General features: G+C 40.9%; 2 protein-coding genes and 1 pseudogene across 3 annotated transcripts; 1 reads left to right on the top strand and 2 right to left on the bottom strand.

Moving 5' to 3' along the window:
• Window positions 1–3,535: 3,535 nt before the first annotated feature.
• Window positions 3,536–5,223, top strand: LOC106572037 (UDP-glucuronosyltransferase 2C1-like; annotated as a pseudogene).
• A 145-nt stretch (window positions 5,224–5,368) lies between these two features.
• On the bottom strand, window positions 5,369–12,054 carry dedd (death effector domain containing). 2 transcript variants are annotated; one of them, XM_014145758.3, is made up of 5 exons: window positions 11,893–12,054; window positions 10,090–10,751; window positions 9,709–9,810; window positions 9,434–9,571; window positions 5,369–9,166 (listed from the first exon to the last, which is right to left on the bottom strand). In XM_014145758.3, exons 2-5 carry the CDS (start codon window positions 10,664–10,666, stop codon window positions 8,733–8,735), a joined length of 1,251 nt encoding a protein of 416 aa, XP_014001233.1. In that variant the 5' UTR covers window positions 10,667–10,751; window positions 11,893–12,054; the 3' UTR covers window positions 5,369–8,732. The 2 variants fall into 2 exon arrangements, with proteins under 2 accessions (XP_014001233.1, XP_014001232.1); XM_014145757.3 differs by having other exon boundaries at window positions 11,901–12,053.
• A 2,385-nt stretch (window positions 12,055–14,439) lies between these two features.
• Window positions 14,440–22,237, bottom strand: LOC106572039 (biglycan). The gene is made up of 8 exons (XM_014145761.3): window positions 22,087–22,237; window positions 19,216–19,488; window positions 18,605–18,717; window positions 18,047–18,260; window positions 17,771–17,881; window positions 17,534–17,627; window positions 16,331–16,469; window positions 14,440–16,162 (listed from the first exon to the last, which is right to left on the bottom strand). Exons 1-8 carry the CDS (start codon window positions 22,103–22,105, stop codon window positions 15,965–15,967), a joined length of 1,161 nt encoding a protein of 386 aa, XP_014001236.3. The 5' UTR covers window positions 22,106–22,237; the 3' UTR covers window positions 14,440–15,964.
• Between the last annotated feature and the right edge of the window lie 92 nt (window positions 22,238–22,329).

The raw sequence follows: 22,329 nt of genomic DNA, 5'->3' as shown, positions 1-22,329 counted from the left end.
AGAACTTTACCTTAGTAAAGACTTATAGATGACTTGGAGCCAGTGGGTTTGACGACGAATATGTAGCGAGGACCAGCCAACGAGAGCATACATGTCGCAGTGTTGGGTAGTATATGGGGCTTTGGTGACAAAACAATGGCACTGTGATAGACTGCATCCAATTTGCTGAGTAGAGTGTTGGAGGCTATTTTGTAAATGACATCGCCGAAGTCAAGGATCGATAGGATAGTCAGTTTTACGGGGGTATGTTTGGCAGCTTGAGTGAAGGTTGTATTTACACCAACCCAGCAGCTATCTTAGAAATATAACTTTGCTCTGTGCTTCTCTGAGCATGCACTTCGTAGCCTATAGGCAATGGATTATTTTATTGAGACCACACTAAATAGCATATAGGCGGACACTTGATATTGCACGCCCAGCGGAGAATCAGAGATGAGCGGCGGCATCAGGCACACATCGATATATAGCCTAATAAGAAATGAATTATAAAACACTGAGAAATATAGAAATGTAATCAATTCCAAATTACATGGCTCTCCCTTGGACTAGATTTAAAAAAAAATACTAAACCCTCCCCTTGACCAAAATTGAAAAAAGATTACCCTCCCCCATTTTCCACCAGGTAATCATTCTGTAAATTTTGATCCTTCCCTTAGCAATGTGTTGGAAAAAATGAATGTCCAAGTCAAGAAACCTTACGAGCAGCCAGCGTAAAGAAAATATTTAGATTTGTTTAACACTTTTTTGTTACAACATTACAATGTGTGTTATTTCATAGTTTTGATGTCATCACTATTATTCTACAATGTAGAAAATAGTAAAAATAAAGAAAAACCCTTGAATGAGTAGGTGTGTCCAAACTTTTGACTGGTACTGTATATAAGTCTTTTTGACAGAATATTAAAATTAGGTGAAATAACGTTTTTGGTTTTTGTGTGACAGAATTACACTATCCAAAAAAACACTTTACATGGAATGATCCATGTGTAAACACATTCTATTTTCTGTAAAATGTTGTCAAAATACTGCAACAAACTACTAACAATAAGTGTGGCTAAATCCCTGGTTCTTGCAGAGACCCCCCCCCCCCCCCCAGCACCACCACCACACACACACACACACACTCACACACTTTTGGATTCAGGGAAAGTTGAAAGGTTGTGTTACACAAGTGATATCAAAATGTTATGATTTTCTGTAAATGAGTAACAGAAAGGACCTGTACATAAGATCCTCAAGCTTAATCAGTAGCATGAACTTACTTGAACCGAGAATTGGTTCAATAGCACATTTTGCTTTCAGTGACCTCCCAATATCAGAAATGTAATTTCCTCTAGAATCTTCACATTTGTCAAACACATTGCTCTTGCCTCCCTCTGATTACACTGAATGAGATCATATCTATGCACAGTGCATATCATCACACAAAAGTCCATTATCTAGTCAAAACTTGTTTGACCATGTCCATTGTGGCTCTCACAAAGGTTGGTGTCGGGTAAAGGGAGGGACCCAACTTTGGTTCAAGTGTACAACATAACTACAACTACTGCTATTCGAATGCTACTCTCATCTTTTTTAATCTAAGCATGAATTATTATCAATAACGGCCTCACCTACCCACATATCTGCCTAGCCAGCTTCATATCCTCTTCTGACAACAAGTCTTGAAGTTGCAGTAACTCAACTCTTTATCATTGTCAGTCTGAAAATATGCAACCAATACACACACAAACTATGTTATACTTGGTTAGATACAGGTAACTGACAAAATAAGGGAAACACTTGAGTAAATGAGGGATACAAAGTATGAAAGCAGGTGCTTCCACACAGGTGTGGTTCCTGAGTTAATTAAGCAATTAACATCCCATCATGCTTAGGGTCATGTATAAAATTGCTGAGCAGGCCATTATTTTGGCTACCATGGTTAAGCCGCCATAGGATGACAATGCCCTCATCCACAGGGAACGAGTGCTCACTGAATGGTTTGATGAGCATGAAAATGATTTAAATCATATCAAATCAAAGTTTATTTGTCACGTGCGCCGAATACAACAGGTGTAGACCTAACAGTGAAATGCTTACTTACAGGCTCTAACCAATAGTGCGGGAAAAAAGTGTGTGTAGGTAAGTAAAGAAATAAAACAACAGTAAAAAGACATTTGAAAATAAGAGTAGCAAGGCTATATACAGACACCGGTTAGTCAGGCTTATTGAGGTAGTATGTACAGTGGGGGGGAAAAGTATTTGATCCCCTGCTGATTTTGTACGTTTGCCCACTTACAAAGAAATGATCAGTCTATAATTTTAATAGTAGGTTTATTTGAACAGTGAGAGACAGAATAACAACAAAGAGGAGTGGGACAAAATCCCTCCTGAGATGTGTGCAAACCTGGTGGCCAACTACAAGAAATGTCTGACCTTTGTGATTGCCAACAAGGGTTTTGCCACCAAGTACTAAGTCATGTTTTGCAGAGGGGTCAAATACTTATTTCCCTCATTAAAATGCAAATCAATTTATAACATTTTTGACATGCGTTTTTCTGGATATTTTTGTTGTTATTCTGTCTCTCACTGTTCAAATAAACCTACCATTAAAATTATAGACTGTTCCTTTCTTTGTCAGTGGGCAAACATACAAAATCAGCAGGGGATCAAATACTTTTCCCCCCCACTGTACATGTGGGTATGGTTAAAGTGACTATGCATATATGATGAACAGAGAGTAGCAGTAGCGTAAAAAGAGGGGTTGGCGGGTGGTGGGACACAATGCAGATAGCCCGGTTAGCCAATGTGCAGGAGCACTGGTTGGTCGGGAGGGGGGGGGGCACACAATGCAAATAGTCCGTGTAACCATTTGTTTACCTGTTCAGGAGTCTTATGGCTTGGGGGTAAAAACTGTTGAGAAGCCTTTTTGTCCTAGACTTGGCACTCCGGTACCGCTTGCCATGCGGTAGTACAGAGAACAGTCTATGACTGGGGTGGCTGGGGTCTTTAACAATTTTCAGGGCCTTCCTCTGACACCGCCTGGTGTAGAGGTCCTGGATGGCAGGCAGCTTGCCCCAGTGATGTACTGGGCCGTACGCACTACCCTCTGAAGTGCCTTGCGGTCGGAGGCCGAGCAATTGCCGTACCAGGCAGTGATGCAACCGGTCAGGATGCTCTCGATGTTGCAGCTGTAGAATCTTTTGAGGATCTCAGGACCTATGCCAAATCTTTTTAGTTTCCTGAGGGGGAATAGGCCTTGTCGTGCCCTCTTCACGACTGTCTTGGTGTTTTTGGACCATTCCAATTTGTTGTTGATGTGGACACCAAGGAATTTGAAGCTCTCAACCTGCTCCACTACAGCCCCGTCGATGAGAATGAGGACGTGCTCGGTGCTCCTTTTCCTGTAGTCCACAATCATCTCCTTAGTCTCAGTCACCAGATCTCACCCACAATTACACTTATGGGAGATTCTAGAGCGGCGCAAGAGACAGTGTTTTCCACCACAATCAACAAAACACCAAAATATGGAGTTCCAGACACTTGTAGAATCTATGCCAAGGTGCATCGAAGCTGTTCTGGATTGTGGTGGCCCAACGCCCTTATTAAGACACTTTATGTTGGTGTTTCCTTTATTTTGGCAGGTACCTGTATGTTTGAGACTATAGTCACATGAATTAATGTCTGTGTGTGTGTGGTGAGACATGGTGGAAAGCAGTGGTCAATGAAAACACTTTCAAATACAGAAAGCAACCGTATTTGTTACGTTCTTTTTCCTCTCCTCTTCCATCACATTGCCCGTGCCCAGGGCCAGCAGCCTGGAGGACCCGCAGTACATGGCATCCTTCCTGAAGAGGAGCCTAGAGATATGGACACGAGAGCGCTCCATTTTGTCCTTCATCAAGCTAAAGAAACCATTAATTTGCTGGAGGTGGACCCATCGCTGCAGTGCTGAAATGGCCCACTTAGCCATGGAGGAAAAACAGTTAATGGAGAAGCTGAAGGCAGCCAATTTTGATTTAATATTGACAGATCCTGGATTTGCAGGAGGAGTTGTATTGGGGAGTTACTTGGGTCTTCCTTTTGTGCTCAATGTTCGTTGGGACACCAATGCAGAGGGACACTTTGCGACTGCACCTTCGCCCCTTTCTTACATACCAACTATTGGGTCGCTGGTCACAGATAAAATTAGTTTTGTCAACAAACTGAAAAACTTCTTGCATTATGGAATCTCTCTTTATATTGATTATGGCATAACAAGACCTCTAAACCAGGGGTCTGATCAACTAATTAATCGATCCAAACACCAATATCTATTCTCTCATTTAGGGGGCTGACCTATGGCTGATGAGAGTGGACGTTGTGTTCGAGTTTCCACGCCCTACCATGCCCAATGTGGTCTACATGGGGGGCTTCCAGTGTAAGCCCTCTAAGCCTTTGCCTGCGGAGTTAGAGGCATTTGTGCAGAGCTCGGGGGAACATGGGGTCGTGGTCATGTCTTTGGGGAGTCTGCTGGGTAGCCTCCTCCCGGAGATGTCAGAGGTAATTGCAGCTGCCTTCGCCCGCCTGCCTTAGAAAGTGGTGTGGAGACATACAGGAGAGAAGCCCTCTACTCTAGGCAACAACACACTGCTGGTGAACTGGCTGCCTCAGAACGACCTACTTGGCCATCCAAAAACAAGAGCCTTTGTGACACACAGGGGCACCAATGGGATCTATGAAGGCATCTACCATGGGGTTCCCATGTAAAGCCTTCCTCTCATCTTTGACCAGTTTGACAACATGCTTTGTCTAAAGGCCAGGGGTGTGGCTAAGATTCTCGAGGTGACGGACCTAGAGGTGGAACCTATGACACAGGCTCTGACAGACATCCTGGACAAGAGTAAGCCCAACAGAGAGAATATGCACAGGATGTCAAAGCTCCACCGCGATACACCTCCCAAACCAATGGACAACGCCATCTTCTGGCTAGAATTTGCTATGAGGCACAAAGGTGCAGCACACTTGGGCACCGAGTCCTACAAGATGCCCTGGTATGCTTACCATAATGTGGACATACTGGTACTTCTCCTGACTGTTGTTGTCTCTGTCCTGCTACTAACCCTAATGACTTGCAGGGTTCTAGGTAGGGCTCTTTGCCGAACGAAAAAGGAAAAACTGCAGTAGCCTCTGAAGAATTCCAGTTTTACATACTACAGTACAGTATATACAACTACGCAACTACTATATTCTACTACAACACAAATGGGCATGAAACATTGTCAATATAAGAAATGTTTTCATTAGACTAGAGATGGTTTCAGTCATTCTCAATCATTCTATTTCTTGGAATAAAATAAAAACAGTAGTTAAGCAAATGTTAAATCAATGCAATCTGCTCAAAATGTCACATTGTTAACACAACATTTTTATTGACTTTTAAACAACTTATTTTTTATTTGTGCAGACAAATGTACCAGTCACATATCAATGTAAATATTCACGTAAAACCACAATCTCTTTTTTGGTCAGCACAAATAAAATAATTACAAAATAACAACATACGGCGAATATGGGCAAACAATGTGATGCATTTCTTGGTTTTATGTCCTAGATTTCTGAGTAGGGGATTTTACTATGTTTGTGTGCTACAGGGGAATATTTAAAACAGAGAAAAAATAAAGTGCTCCTTCCCATCTGCTGTATGGTATGTATTGACAATATCGCTCCAATTTATGACCAGTTCCATTTGCTTGCACTACACAAGAAAAATGCATTTAAAAGTTGCAAAGAAAACTAAATATAGCCTATTGAATTATCTACAGAAGGTTACAGAAGTTGTCTCATGTTTCTGGGGATCATAATCAGACATGCAATCTATTAAGGCTTAAAAACAATTAACATAGAACCTATATAATAGATACCAGTTTGCAACTTTGTGTTATATTCCATTAGGGAAACATGAACAGCTGTATTGCATCGTAATACTTGCTTTAATGTGTGGTATGGCAAACTGCTTAATAATGTCAGTTGGCTGAGGGGACTCTTTAAAAAAAAAAAATCTATCTATAGATAATTGGGTAACAATTCCTTTTAAATGTATTTTTCTCATCTAAAAGCAAGAACATTTTTAAAGTAGCAGTAAAACTGAAAGAAAAGATGGCACATGACATATTGCAAAACAATGTGAATTTAATTTCTGGTCTTCTTACTCAAAACAGAACCTGGCAGAACCTTTTATGTACCAAGATTAGATTTTAGTACCAAATATGACTAGCTCTTTTATTTAATACATGGAAAGGTAAAGGGAAATGCCACTGATCATTTTAACAAGAGTTAAAAGCAAGAGTGAATTTTGAAAGCAGTTGGCAAAATCCTTTAATCTTCCATAAAAATGAACTGATCCAGGAAAAGTCTAAGGCTAAGTAGCAGCGCTAAAATGCTAATCTTGTCGGTTATAACATTAATTTACCAACACAAATTAAAACATATTAGGGGTATACAAATATAACAGATTCTGCACTCTACTATTACCTTTTCATGTGGAATCGTATAGATATTGAACATCCGTTGAAAGTAACCGATGTACACATTATACACTGTTAAACAGAGGCAGACAACTGCTGTAGCCTACAGATGCGGTCAAATATATTTGCACTCTTGCATTTCACACTAGAGCGCAATGGAGTACAATCTTCAGCTTGTTCTTTTCAAAACTGATTGAATGGCAATATTTACCCCATAGGCACCTGCAACTTACAACAGGGGAGTAAGAAAAATTATGCCTCCAACCAAATTAATTAAGACTTTTTTTATTAATTAGTCCAAGCCATTTTTTACTTTGAAGGGAAAAATCGTAAAAAAGATGTTTTTGTTCTTCTTGCCCATGTGCCGTTGTAAATCAAACAAATACACTTGTAAACACCAAAAGATTTTTTAATTTCAACTTATTTTAGAATAGTGAATCAAGCAAGGGTGCCAATATATTTGACCACATCTGTATATGAGACTGAGGACATTCTGACAATGCAAACAAGTATGAAGTGAACCACTTTCCAACACATCACTGCTCTTGACCTTGCTGCATCTATGAAAGCCAACCTCACAACATATAATTTTTTTTCTCCTAAAAACACCCTCATATGTCAGAGGTATAGCCAACTGTATTAAATCATTTATCAGATGGCAGTCTGATCAATGTTAATCGTCTGTGGATCTGACTCTGCCTGTACGCTCATCACACACGATATCTCAGACAGCACTGGACCGATTTTGACTAAACTTACACTGATTGGTCCAAGGCAGTAAAACATGTTTAAAGTTGCCTTGTTTCCTAAAGCAAGTATCAGAGGCTCCTAGCACTACACCATGCTACATTGTGTCAGACTGATTGTAGAATAATGAACTGTGGACAAAGATGTCTTGAAAATGTGGTCCAAAATAATCACCAACTACTCTGGTCTTGTACATTTGCATGACACACAATATGCCTAATTATACCTTTGTAGTAAAATGTATGATATTGATGAACTCAAACAAAATGGTGCTCCCAGTGTACGTCCCTAAATAAATGGTTGAAAGTACTAAATGCAGTGTGTAGAGCCTCTTTACATGAAATGACCATTAAAAAGCAAAAACAAGGGGTGAACTTTGTATGTTGGTTGTAACTCAAATATAATAAAACTATAATAAAACAATTGTTTAAAGTTGAGATCCACATAAGGTGAAACAGGCCACTGGTCACCCCAGGGGCTTTTGTTTTGTTTATGAAACAGAGCAGCGGAGCATCGTGGTACCTACTCTGCTGTTCTATCGCACTTGCAATGATGTCAGAGGGAAAAAAACTGTGTTTGTTGTTTGAAGTACCGTCTTTGTTGTTGTAATATCGCAAACAGACGTGGCAGTTTCACCACTAAGGATTCCAGCTTTAATGAATGTGTCTTTCTGATTAAATTCTAATATTGACAAGCAAATCAAGAAATAGAAATCTGAGCCATGGGTGAATACACATATTCAAAAAGGACATTTGTATTTGAGTTTAGAGGGTAGATACAGTATTTGGGGTCAAAATTATTTCAAAATGACTTGCCTTTTTTTATACTTATTACTGCATTCTGTTGTTGAATTTTGTATTGCAATTTTCAAGCACATCTGAAACCACTCAGTACGCTTAATCTTTTCAATCCTTTTGAACCAAATCATCAAGAACGACCCACACAAGAATTGTTCATTTGACAACGTACCAAAAATATTTTGAAATGATTTACTACCAAATAATTGTATGATGGCATGTCTCTGGCTTACAATGATTTTGTCCCTGTCTGGCAGTAAACAAAATGCTAAATGTCCCAACAGGGACTTGTTTATAGCCATGTGTAGTAATAGTCTACTAGGGGCCATTTCAAGAACACTTTATGGCAAAGAGCTGTGTGATACCAAAAGAAAATGTTAAATCAGATTTTATAGTCAATTCACAAGTTACAATATAAAATATTAGCATTGTCCTTCCAGCAGAAAAAACTAAACCTTCAACATTCAAAACACTTATCTTATGTCTGTGTTCCATACATCTAACTCAACTTGCTCTTGCTCACTTTTATTTCACATTCCCTTCATAGATGAAAGGGCAGGGCACCCAGCATTCTTCCTCATACTTCTTCCTGAATCAGACCGTACTTTACACTTTCCTTGCTTCTGTCCTCGCCATGAAGTCAAGTTATCTTATTTGGGACATAGGTGCCCCCTCTGCTAAAAGAAGCAGACATGCGCTTCTAGGAGGATGGAGTCCCTCTGCTCCCTTCGGGTGCGGCAGCAGCCCCGGCCCCGGCCCCAGCCCCACCTCCATTGACCAGGTTCCGGAGCAGCTTGCGGCGGCCGGCCTGATAGTCCTCCTCATCCACATTGACCAGCAGTTTGATGGCCTCATGGCCCACCGCCTGTTTGAGTGAGTCTGTGATGAAGACGCCCTTCAGGGCCTCTAGCAGGGAGCCGTTGATGTAATCCCGCCAGAAAGCATCTAGGTATGTGAGCTCCGAGAACTTGATGTCACAAATGATGGAGCCCAGGTCCCGGGACTTGAGAATAGTGTTTGCCTGGTTGAACCTCTCAAACTGCCTCTCCAGAGCCTCCTGCTTGTTGGAGAAGACGTTTCCCTGAAGCGCTGATTCATGCTGGCAGTACTCGGCGCGCACTCGTAGGCGGATGTCTGCAGGGGTGTGGGGTGAGTAGGGAAGAGCAAGTGGAATGGTTATACAGAGGAAGTGTGTGCCGTCTAATGCCATGGAAACAATACAGTCAAGGAATTACTTAATTCAGCAACTGTATAGTTTGGTCGCAGATATGTATGCATGTGCTTTAGCCAACTCTTTTGTAATTCATTGTCATGAAAGAACTGTCAAAAAGTAGATACACACATGCAACCTCTGAAGGCATAAAGTTACTAAACAAAACAGTTGCTTTTGAATTCCCTTACCACAGGTTTGCTTCTCCCTGCAGTCTCCTGTGGTGTGGGCCCTCTTCCTTTTGCGGCTAGGTAATGGAGGGCCTGGCTTGGTACGGGGGGGGCCCACCTGGGGCCCCGATGGAGAACAGCATATTACTGGTTGGGGGCCTGTTAGTGGAGTAGGGAAAGAAATGCTAAGATATTTAGAGATGTATTCATTTCACTATTTCCACCAACTTTATTACACCCCCCACACACACACGCATACTGTATGTAGATGTATACATGCAAAGTCACACATTCACCTGTCCTCCTATGGGGTGCAGCCTCCCTGCTCTCTCCTCCTCTGGGGGACACATAACGCACTGACGTCTCTTCCAGGTACTTATCCACTGGGTCTGGGCACACTGAAAAGCAAAGCACAGCAACGCTTTTGGTTAGTGACTTAATATTCACATTTAATGCAAATTGTCAATTATTAACTAAGAAAACACAAAAAGTGTGTTTTCAAGAAGATGGCCGAAAAGTGGTAAAAAAAAATTTGGCATAACATTTTGGAGACTGACAACATAACATTTTGGGGATCTATGTTTTCTGCCTTGGCGCCAATAGATTTAGTTTGCTTTTTCATTCGAATTTTAGTGGGCCCGAAAAAGGCAAAGGTTGAGAAGGAAACCACCACTCACCGGTCTGTCTCTTCCTGAGTGTGACGTAGGGCAGCAGGTCGTGCCGTGTGATGATGCGGAGCAGCTGCAGGACGTGTCTGAAGTTGGTCTCATCACAGCGCCCCTGGCGCTCCAGAGCTAGCAAGAAGTCCCGGCCGCTCCTAATGCCTCCTCGCTCATACTCGTCGATGACGTCCACGAACAGGAAGGAGAGCACTCGCACGTCACGGTGCGTGAGCTGGGCTCCCACTATGTCAAACATGCGGTGCAGCGAGTACAAGCCGTAAGCGTTGTCTACGGCCTCCTCAGGCCAGGGTTCGAAGCGTCCCGACGAGAGCCTCCTGGAAATGGCAGAGTTAGTGCAGGAGGCCGAGGCGCCCCTGTTCACTGCCACTCCGCTGGAGGTCCCCACTGATGAGGACCCCACACCGCCCATCAGACCTCTGTGGGGGGCAAGGTGCCCCGCAGCACTACTCTGAGTAGAGTCCAGCTGGTTTGGGTGAATGTGAGGCCTACTGTGGTGAGCTGAAGAGTTCTGGGGGACAAGGAGGGGAGGGTTGACGTTTGCATTGGGGAGGGGATGCTGCTGTGAGGTCATCACTTTGTTAGGGCTGGAAGATGACAACGGGGATGCAGAAATCCCAACAACTTCTGTGTTGTGTCTGAATACTTAAACTGCTTTCCTATAAAAAAGAGGGACAAAACACTTCACACCTGGCAAAACAGTAAAAGACCGGAACTGAAAGAGCATAAACTCAAACAAAGGAATTATTTTTAACATGAAATTAGGTTGATTATCAACACTCAAGTTTCAGCATCTAGATAGGTAGCTAAGCTCTGTCTATAACTAGCTTAACAAGTAACGTTAGTGTCTACCATGCCTATAGCTATCAAGCCAACCAAACTGAAAGTTACTACTGTAACGATAACAGCTAGCTTCTAGGCCAAATCATCTTGCACGGTTTATCCCTTTAAAATAAGAATTACACACTTATTTGAGTAAGGGAAACAAATATGCACAACATGGCTGTCAGTCATGATATCAGTGACGTAACTCTCTCACGAAGTTTACTATCAACATGAAAAATGGGCAATGATGACTGGCTTTCTAGGCTAGCTCAATGCACCAAGCCAACAACGACGTAGCTACAGTAGCTAGTTAGCCCAATCAGACAGGCAGAGGTCCAAGCTAGCTGGCTAGCTATATACAATAGCATAGCTAGTATATATCATCTTTGGCAGTAGTAGTTAACGTTAATCACAACAGTCTGGAAGCTAGGTAGGTCATTGTTGTTAACAACAAACATCTAACGTTAGCTAACGTTACAGTCAGTACAGTAGCTACTAGCTAGTTAAGTTAGCTAACATTGTTAAATTTCGCTAATCCTAAAATGACTATCTAACGTTAGCTAGATAAACCACCCAGATAACTGGATAACCACCAAGCTACAAACAGCTTGTTATTGTGGAAACGTAACTAGTTAGCTAATTAGGAGCTCGTATGTAGTTAACAAACTAACGTCGCTACGTCAACTCGTTTAAATGTAAATTAACGAACGTTAGCTAGCTTGCTAAACGTTATTTAGTTACACAAAACAACAAAAACGTGGTCACAATAAATTAAACGACACCATCGGTAGCTAGCTAAGATTCGTTTTTTTAAGCCACTTAGCCACAGTAAGGACTGGTTTTCGTATGCTAGCTAGTAGGCTAACTATAGCAATGTAGATAACTAGTGCTAACAATGTTTACCTTAGCTACGTTACCTTAAGTTAATAGCGTTAGCTACCTTGATTCAAAATAAATCAACTTGAAAGACCGTACCTACTTACTTAACGTTCTTGGTGGAATGCTAAGCTCCTTCAAGATCAGAAAACACAATTATGATGGATAATGTCACACTCTTTCCAGAGGCTACAATTAGCATGCCCATTGTCCTTTCTCAACTAAAATGAAAGAATATCCGGTACACAGTATGATTCACATCCAGGTTATTAATTCAGGCCCTGTTATAATACTTGTAAACTAAACAGTCTTTGCTTGCAAAGTGCATCCTTCCTTCCTCTCTCTCTTGAACTAATCTTTCATCTAAACATGAAATGGATCATTTGTTTATGACAACAAAAACATAAACAGGAGTATGTTTTTGGGTTATGATAGGTGATATGCAGCTCATAACGGAGGCATTTACAAATTAGGCTTCAAGATGGGTAGCCTACAACATCAGGACATCGTCCTGATCACACCTATCCTATACATTTAATTCAATATAGCCTTCACAGTATTAACAGTATATATGATGTGGATTTTAATCTTTGTTTATACTGATACAGGTAAGTAAATTAAGAAACAATTATTGTTTACAATGACAACTTGTCCGTCCAAACAAGAACCTATTTGAAAAGGAAAGTAACAGGCTGATGTAGAGAGCGTGAGCTGTATTTGGGCTGGATCCATGGATTCTGCTGTGCAGAGACCAGAGCTGTAGTCCGTGCCACAAAAGCATTAGACCTAGGGGCGGAGGCAGAGCCTCTTTCCATTCACACCAAGCCCCAAATGGCAACAATTCCTTACAAAGGCCATCCCACAGCTACCACCAATGTAGCCTAATATGCACTATACTTTACTTGTGGTTAATATAAAATAATATAGACGCAGGCTACAGATTGAGGAGTGAATCCATACTGGAAGCTTTACTTCTTAACACACACTACATTTGCCTTGTAGGACACTTCATCCAAATACCACATACATGTCATAACAAAATCATCCACAACTCAAAGGCCAAATTATTTCATATTGCTCCGATACATTGGAAACATTTAGCACATTTAGTAAAATAGATCACGGTTTATTAAATATATTATATTTACAACAATGTCTTGGAAAACATCTGTCTCGTCTTCACACTCCTTATCCTTGGCTCTTCTGGGAATCTAAAACAAACATCAACATAAAATTAAAATGTGCTTCTCAAATATATTCATTTTATGAATACTTTGTGCCCAGAAAGTCGTTGATATGCATCTCTAACTTTGGTCCTGGCAGTTCCAGCCAAGCACTTACACACACGATTCAATCTCCAGGACTGGAGATTTTTATTTGTTATTTTTATTTAACCTTTATTTAACTGATGGAGATCCCTAGTTCTACTGTATATGTATGTTTTAACTTACCTGGTTGCACACAGCTTCTACATATTGTACAAAGGCAAAGTGTTCACAGTTGAGTGAGAATAGTCGGTATGGGAATAATAAATGTTCATCAGAGCATCAAGCCTCTGACTTATCTTTTCCTGTGATGAGGGCTGGTGAACTCCCAAGAAGGAGGTCACCACACACAGGAAATTCTGCTTGCAGGCCATGGCGGATGGTACTCATCAGCCACCCCTCATCTAGGATCAAAGCAGTTTGGGAATAAAGATGCACTTGAGGGTCATAAAATAGTAATTACATAAGAATAGTTGTACATTTGTTGACTCAAGACTTTATGGGTATCATTAACTCTAAATATCAATATAAGAACTCTGTAACACACCAATCTTGTATTACCCTGTTTTCACGTTCATGTCTCACCTGTCACTGCAAAATGGATTATGTGTCCATCTTCATCATATACACCCAAATGTGAGTATCCAATAGGGTAAGAGAATTCGATCAAGTCTCCAAACTTGGTAGCTGACAAAATGTCATCAATATGTACAGAACATACGATAAGCAATGCATTCAAAACTCCACCCTGTGACAGTTTACCTATTCGGTTTAGCAGCAGATTTGACATTGTAGACACAGGTGCAGGTTGGTAAAGGATTTCACACAATTGTTCTTGCACTTTTCCAACATTCAATCAGTAGGTTTACTGTAGTTTAGTTATAGACTTGCAGTGCTTAACTTTTTTTTTTAAAGACACATCATACAGTGCCTTCAGAAAGTATTCACACCCCTCGACTTTTTCCACATTTTGTTGGCGTTACAGCTTAAAATGAAATTGAGATGTTTTGTCACTGGCCTACACACAATACCCCATAATGTCAAAGTGGAATGATGTTTTTTGAAATTTTTACAAATGAATGAAAAGCTGGGGACTCCAGAGTGGCGCAGCGGTCTAAGGCACTGCATCGCAGTGCTAGGGGCATCACTACAGACCCTGGTTCACTCCCGGGCTGTGTAACAACCAGCCGTCATCGGGAGTCCCATAGGGCGGCGCACAATTGGCCAAGCGTCGTCCGGGTTAGGGGAGGGTTTGGCCGGGGGGGCTTTACTTGGCTCATCATGCTCTAGCGACTCCTTGTGGCGGGCCGGGCGCCTGCAGGTTGACTTCGGTTTGTCAGGTGAACAGTGTTTCTTCCGACACATTGGTGCGGCTGGCTTCCGGGTTAAGCCGGCGGGTGTTAAGATGCGCAGTTTGGCGGGTCATCTTTCGGAGGACCATGACTCGACCGTTGCCTCCCGAGCCCGTTGGAGTTGCAGAGATGAGACAAGATCGAAAAAGGGGGTAAAATAAAACATTTAATTAAAAGCAGACATGTCTTGAGTCAATAAGTATTCAACCCCATTGTTCTGACATGCCTAAATAAGTTCAGGAGTAAAAATGTGCTTAGCAAGTCACATAATAAGTTGCATGGACTCTGTGTGCAATAATAGTGATTTTTGAATGACTACCACATTTCAAACACAGATTCAACCATACAGAGCAGGGACATTTTCCAATTTGTCACAAAGATGGCCACAGTTACAGGCGTCCTTCCTAATTCATTTGCCGGAGGAGAAGGAAACCGGTCAAGGATTTCACCATGAGGCCAATGGTGACTTTAAAACAGTTACATAGTTTAATGGCTGTGATAGGAGAAAACGTAGGATGGGTCAACGACATTGTAGTTACTCCACAATACTAACTTAATTGTATTATTAACTTAATTTGTATTATTGTCAGGCTGAAGCCTTTAAAAAGTTAGCCAGTCTGCAAGAATATTGAGAATATTCTAATAGGTGGGATAAAATAGTAAAATTTTGAAATACCTAGAAAAACATCTAATGACATTAATTTGTTGAAGAAATCACAAGATTTCATAAAAAGGTATGCAAAATGTATTCTAAATAATTTCCAAACACATCATAACAACAACATTTTTTGAACAAAGTTTATGAGTGATCAATTCTTCTGAAGGTGATTAAAGCTTTCAACTGACAGTTTGTATTGTTCTTTTATATCCAAAACATGAAATCAGTTGTCAGATCAAAGGTCAGTTGAGATCAAACAAAAACAAACAAAGAAAATGATTTATTAATAATCATGATTGACCTTAAAATGAGGGACAGATTTTTTTTCCCCTTAAAATTATTCACTAATCACATAATATAAATAATAATCTTCAAAAACGACTTTGTCAAGCAAAAAAATAACTAGGGCTATGATGGTGAAAACATGGGAAAATGTAGGGGTTAAGTGGGTTAAACTCTTCCTTGAAGTCCCAGAGTGCACATAGGAAAATGTCAAAATGCTGAATTTGCAAGTCTTTATTTATAAAAAAGAAAGAGGGTATGTGCTCTATATTAAAGGGCACTTAATTTAACTGACTATTAAAATGCATTATTGGTGCTATATCTTTACTTAAAATATCAAAGGGACTCATTTCGTGGAACGACCCGCTTAACATTTTCCAAAAAACTAAGTCTTATCGAAATACATTTGATTGATTGATGAGGATGATCCATTCTTTCCCAATATCCAATATCGCCCACCCCATGCATGCAAAACAGACTTCAGTTATGTTTTAGTTATCTATCTTTTACGCTACGTCAGACTATCAATGAATTGTTTTTGAACTGTGTAACAAAGTTATTTATTTTACATCTGAGTTGCATGTATTCCTCCCCAGCTGGTGCCTCTCATTGCACTACTTTTTGTGGTTGCCAAACTGTACAGCCATCCTGTTGCTGACACAGCGGAAAGTGGCCGGCTCCACCTCCCAGTAGTTGATTGGGTTATCAAAGAGACTGATCCCGTTGTAGTAAGTCTTCTTCACACCAAAACCCTCAGGGCAGAAGTCATTCATGTCAACCTGGCTGATGTTGTTGGAGTGAAGGTAGACCACCTGTTTAAAAAACATTACATATATCAACTGTTATCAACATAACATATCAAGTGAAATCACCAATGTTGATGTTTAAAAAACATTACAGATATGAATTGTTATTGACATAAGTGAAATCACCAATGTTGATGTGATTGATGCTGCTTCACAACCCCCTCCACACTTTACCTGCAGATACTTCATTCCAGCAAGGCCTCCAGGGACATTGGAGATCCAGTTGTTCTCTAGATGCAGCTCTCTCAGGTTTTGCAGGTAATGCAGGCTGCCGTGCTCAATGTGGCGAATGTGATTGTAGCCTAGACCCAACCTAACACCCACAGACGCACGCACACACACACACACACACACACACACACACACACACACACACACACACACACACACACACACACACCCCCCCCCCTGAAATTGAGTGATTGATGAGACAATGAAGGGCAGACCATCTAGAGAAGGGGTCCCTAATTACATTCAGCCGTGGGCCGATTTTTCCTTGAGCGAATGGTCGGGCCACCGAAACATAGTTATTAATAATTTGTACACTGCAAATTGACCGCAACAATCCTAAACAGATATAGTATTTGACAAAAACAGAATAATTTCAAACGTTGATGATTACATTGGGATACGATCACATATGCCTCTCTATTTATGCGTGGGAATACTTGGAATCAGAATTCCTAAATTAAAATCACTTTCAGCTAATTTCCTGGTGATTATACTGTATTTTATGTCCATGAACGAAAATGATCTATAAAAAAAATCTTTCAGATGCTCACTTCTTATCTTCAAATGGAAAACATTTATAAAAAAAATTAAAAAGCATATAGGTAACAACAGCATAATAGAAGTCATTGTTTAAGTTGCACAACAGAAACTGTCGTGTATCATCATGATAGGGGCACCCTCTATTGCAGGGTTCCCCAACAGGCGGCCCTCAGGCGGCCCAACAGGCGGCCCTCAGGCGGCCCAACAGGCGGCCCAACAGGCGGCCCTCAGGCGGCCCAACAGGCGGCCCAACAGGCGGCCCTCAGGCGGCCCAACAGGCGGCCCTCAGGCGGCCCAACAGGCGGCCCTCAGGCGGCCCAACAGGCGGCCCTCAGGCGGCCCAACAGGCGGCCCAACAGGCGGCCCTCAGGCGGCCCAACAGGCGGCCCTCAGGCGGCCCTCAGGCGGCCCAACAGGCGGCCCTCAGGCGGCCCAACAGGCGGCCCTCAGCGGGTGATTTTATTTTCCCCCCCAAGTTTTCTGAGCAAAGAAAAAAAATATACATCTACAGCATTCATAAACTCCTCATAAATGCATAATGCGATGGACTTTTAGAAACTCTCAGACATTGAACACCCTCTTGTAAAGCTACTTGTCCAGACGTACCTGTGCAAACCCTCATATTGCCTTAGGTCTTCTAGTTCAATGGCTTGAATTTGATTCTGATCCAAATGCAACTCGTGTAGACCCTCAGGGAGATCTGGAAGGTGAAGGAGAACAAGTGACCGATAGATTCAAAGGATTTTTCAGTGGAAATGTGTGGGAAGTTGCAATGAAACAAACAAAACACTTAGAGGAACACTCCAAATATAATTATTGTAAAGGTTATGCCATGCTTTCTACCTTTAGGGATGCCTGTGAGTTTTGCCTCAGAAATGCGAAGGAAGGTTAGTTTGAGACCATCAAAGGCTCCCGGCTCCAAACCACTGTTCTGAATAGGATTCCTCCCCATCTCTGTAGGAGAAAAGTATGTGTTTAAGTCAATGCCAATACCTGCTCCAGTACTCAAGATGTAGACTTCAAAGACCTTTAGATGTTAGATGTGTTTTGCTGTTCCCATATCTGGTGCTAACACATAATAAATATGGCCTAAGGTCCAACTATAGCTTGTCATCTCACCAATGCAATTCATGCTGCCCAGTCCAGAGAAATCACCAGCCGCCACCTTCTTGATGTGGTTGTCATGGATACGGAGCTCCACCAGGGAGGAGGGCAGGTTCTTGGGCACGGCTGTCAACTGGTTGTGGGAGAAGTAGAGCTTTTGCATCCTTCTGAGGGGCATGAAGGCCCGCGGGTGCACCCTGGAGATCTTGTTATTCACCAACACCAGAGCCTGAGAAAAGAGGGATAGGTCATGAGACCAGCCACCCTGACCCAAAATAAATATAGACCATCGCTCATAGAATAATACAAGCATTGTTTTCATTGTAATCCTAAACCATGATTTATTCAAACACAGATACGAATCAACCATTACCATTATATAATAAGTTATGTACTATATATAGTAAACAATATATTATTTGAAGACACAGCATTAAGAGTGTTTATGTTTTCAGTATGGACACTGAAAAGGGGCACTACTATGAAAAAAGCAAAGACAGACAAGTGATGTATCCTTCTATTGAAATGCCAGAACTCTCTTCCACCATTGGTGTTATGACTGTTGGTGCTCACATAGAGGTTGCTGAGACCCTTGAAGTCATCCTCTCTTATCTCTGTGATCTGGTTGCTTTGAAGGTCCAAGAGCCTGGTCTCCGGGGGGACGTCATATGGCACATAGTGTAAACCTGCCGATCAAACCACAACAGATGAACTTACCTGCTTGACTTTACACACGTTTCCACATTCTGTCAGTTCACAATGATTACAATTCAGTTGTAATATAAACAATTGTTATTGTTGCTTTTTAAAAAGTGTTAAATCTATGAATCATGACAATATCCCTCTTGGACACATGTCACATGTTAAATCTATGAGTATGTTCTCACTCTTAAGGTTACGTCTGGATAATTCCACAAGTTAGAATGTATCATCATACTGTAATTTGGTAAATGCTGAATAATTCTCTGGGCTATGGTCTGTATGCATATGTTGAACTTTGTTGTTGTTTGTGTGTGAGATGTCACCATATAATTAGGAAGAAACCAGATACCCCAGACTCCACGTAGCACTAAAAAGTAGCGTGCAGTTGTGCAGTGTGACTGCTGTCTACACATGAACAATGGTATGTTTAGTGTGAAGAATCATTTGGAGAGAATATAATATTGTGACATCTCTTAACTCACCCAAGTCAGAGCACTGCACAACCTTCTGGTTACACTGACAGCCGAATGGGCAAGTAGGCTGTTCTGGTTTGTAGTATTCTGGTTTGTAGTATTCCTCAACTGCTGAGCCCTCCTCTTCATCGTTCATCATCATCATCATCAGTCCCTTTACATCGATGCTCTTTCCAAAGTCCAAGAAGCCCTTCTGCTCAAAGGGCAGTGCCACAGAGGGGGTGGGTAGAAGGGTGGCACACAGCAGGAGAAGGACAACAGAGAAGGGAATCATGGCTAAGCCTTTTGTTGAAGAGAAATCACAAGAGGAAGACAAAAAAGCACAAGGAAAATGAACAGCAGTCAATAAAGAGCCGCAGTTATGAATCCAGCAAATATTTATCTAAATTCCTGTAGCCTACAATTGGAGAGTTGCTCCTCAATGTAAAACATCTATTATAAACTGGTTGGTTTGAGCCCTGAATGCTGATTGGCTGAAAGCGGTAGTATATCAGACCGTATACCACGGGTATGACAAAACAATTATTTTTACCCTTCTAATTATGTTGGTAACCAGTTTATAATAGCAATAATGTACCTCTGGGGTAAGCAGTATATGACCAATATACCACGGCTAAGGGCTGTATCCAGGCACTTCGCGTTGCGTCGTCCCTAAGAACAGCCCTTAGCTGTGGTATATTGGCCATATACCACACCCCCTCAGGCCTTATTGCTTAATTAACTACCAGTTAGAAAATAAAACAGTTCTGAAGATCTCTAGGCTTGGATTTGTGTCCCACGCTCTATGGTGTGATTAAAACACACACACTTAGGCAGTTGCTGGTTGTTTCATCCTTAGTGGATGCTGTATTTGCCCTTTAAGCGATGAGATAATACAAAATAGTTTATTTTGGGCATTTATCTTAAATATAATTTGCTTAGCTCACCAGGAGTGGTGGGATTGTTTATACTGTAGATATTGAATGAGAAGAAGTTTAAAATAACAAAAATGTCTCTCTCTCTGTTTGTCACACACACTCACACACACATACCAAACCTATAGCTAGCATTGTGTTACAGTTATGAGTAATCTCATAGTGAGTATTGCCACTCCAGAGCAAAAGTCAGTCCTAAACAAATAGTAACCAGGGACAAAGAGTGAAATACACCCTGGCTTTCATACATATGTTTGTTAGGCTTCAATCTCAAGATGTGATCTATTATAGATGTCAATGGCGTCCTCACTTAAAAGTCAGTCTTACTCTTCCCATCAATTTTGGGCTTGGCATAAGAGGCAGTACAATCATGGACCATGGATACTATGTGGTCTTCGGGTCTGTAACTACTACACTGTGTGCCATCTGTCAATATGTATTAGCAGGATTGTACTGCAAACTATCAATAGATGCCCTAAGGTAATTTGGAATAATCTCGGATGAGCCTTCAGTTCAAGGTTCTTTGTTGAAAATAATAAGTTATTTTTTCATATGAGCAAAGAGTCTTTACTCTTTACTGTGGAGCTGGAGTTTGACTTTTCGCTGCCTTTGCCACGTGTTGTGAAAGGCCTGCTTCCTCCCTCTCTCAGGAGTCAAACTCCCACACCCTTTACCACAGTAAGGCCCCAGAAGCCACATAACTGGCTTTTCTCAGGAAAGGTTTTTTATAGACTAAGGGCTGGATTCAATCCGTTTCGCAGAAGTATTGTGGAAGATCCACATTATAGCTCGATTGAAATTTTGTTCCCACATTCTTAGAGACTGCATATGTCGGCTCATTCTAAAATTACCTTTACATTTTTATGTGGATCTTCCGCGATACTTCCATGATACAGATTGAATCCAGTAGCCGTAACATAGTAAAAGTAAATTAGTATGGTATGTATTAATTTGTGGCTGTCCATCATCCATTTCATATGATATGTTACGAAATTTCAAATCGTACAATATGTTACGAATTCCAAATCTTACAATATGTTACGAATTTGCAAAATGTATGATATATTAAGAATTCCAATTTGCTGTGACTAACATTAGCTACAGTAGGTGGCTCACGCTAACATTAGCAAGGTGGTTAACTTTAGCTAGGTTAGGGGTTAGGGGTTAAGTTTAGGGTTAACTTTAGGGTTAGGAGTTAGGTTAAAGGATTAAGGTTAGGGGAAGGGTTAGCTAACATGCAAGTAGTTGCAAAGTATCTAAAAAAGTAGTAGGTATTGCAAAGTTGTTAATTACCTAAAATGCCAAAGTTGTCCGTATTGAGATTCGGACACGCAACCTTTTTGTTTTTAAATGTTCACTTTATACACCTAGCCATCCACCCCAAACAGCTACCCTACTTTTGTTTTTGCGTTAAGTAACCTTCTGTCTTACGTAACCAGACATTTACTATGTTACGTCTCGTCTATGAGGCCAGGCTGGAGGGTCACATTTCTAAATACAATGAATGAGATGGATGACATAAACAAAAATCAATTATTTGCTGTTAAATTAAATTCTTAGTCTATCATTTTGTAATAGACTTGTCTTCCTGCAGTGAGCACTTTAACTACAGTATGGGGTGGCTCAAAGTTTTGATTGTTTGTGAAATTACCTGTGTTTGTTCTGTCTCAAGGGAAATTGATCAACAGCTATAAAACGAATATATCATTTGTAGGCTAAGTAGGATTGTGTCACCCACAGAATGCTAAAACAAATCATTTAAAGCTACATAGTCAATTTCAAATGTTATATATTACTTTAACAATCAAAAACATTTCAAATGCAGAATGCTCAACCAACTGTGAAATAAATCTGTAGTATATAGTGTCCTCTAACTTTAAATAATACTGATTATATGATCATCTTTAAGTCAAGAAGCTCAAATATATTTACTGTGACAGTCATAATGAAACAGGAAGACACTTACTGTAAAAAAAATCTAGCATGTATAGAGGAATTATTTTTTGAAAAATAAAGATGAACTAAACCTCATAAACTGATATACAGGATAAGTGTTTTATTCCATGAGATGATCCTTTATCTGTGAACCCATCTGCCAGCAGAGTCAGAGCTCTGCACAGTACCTGTTAAAAACCACGGAAGGAGTTACCAAAAGTATTTTAAGCCATAACCAAGAATTGGTCCAGTCCCCTTTTCATTGCCACTTGTG

The sequence above is a fragment of the Salmo salar genome, chromosome 15 (genome assembly GCF_965601325.2).
Source record: "Salmo salar chromosome 15, fSalSal1, whole genome shotgun sequence".
NCBI lineage: Eukaryota > Metazoa > Chordata > Actinopteri > Salmoniformes > Salmonidae > Salmo > Salmo salar.
The sequence above is the reverse complement of the archived record's forward strand: the minus strand, read 5'-3'. Positions and strand labels throughout refer to the sequence as shown.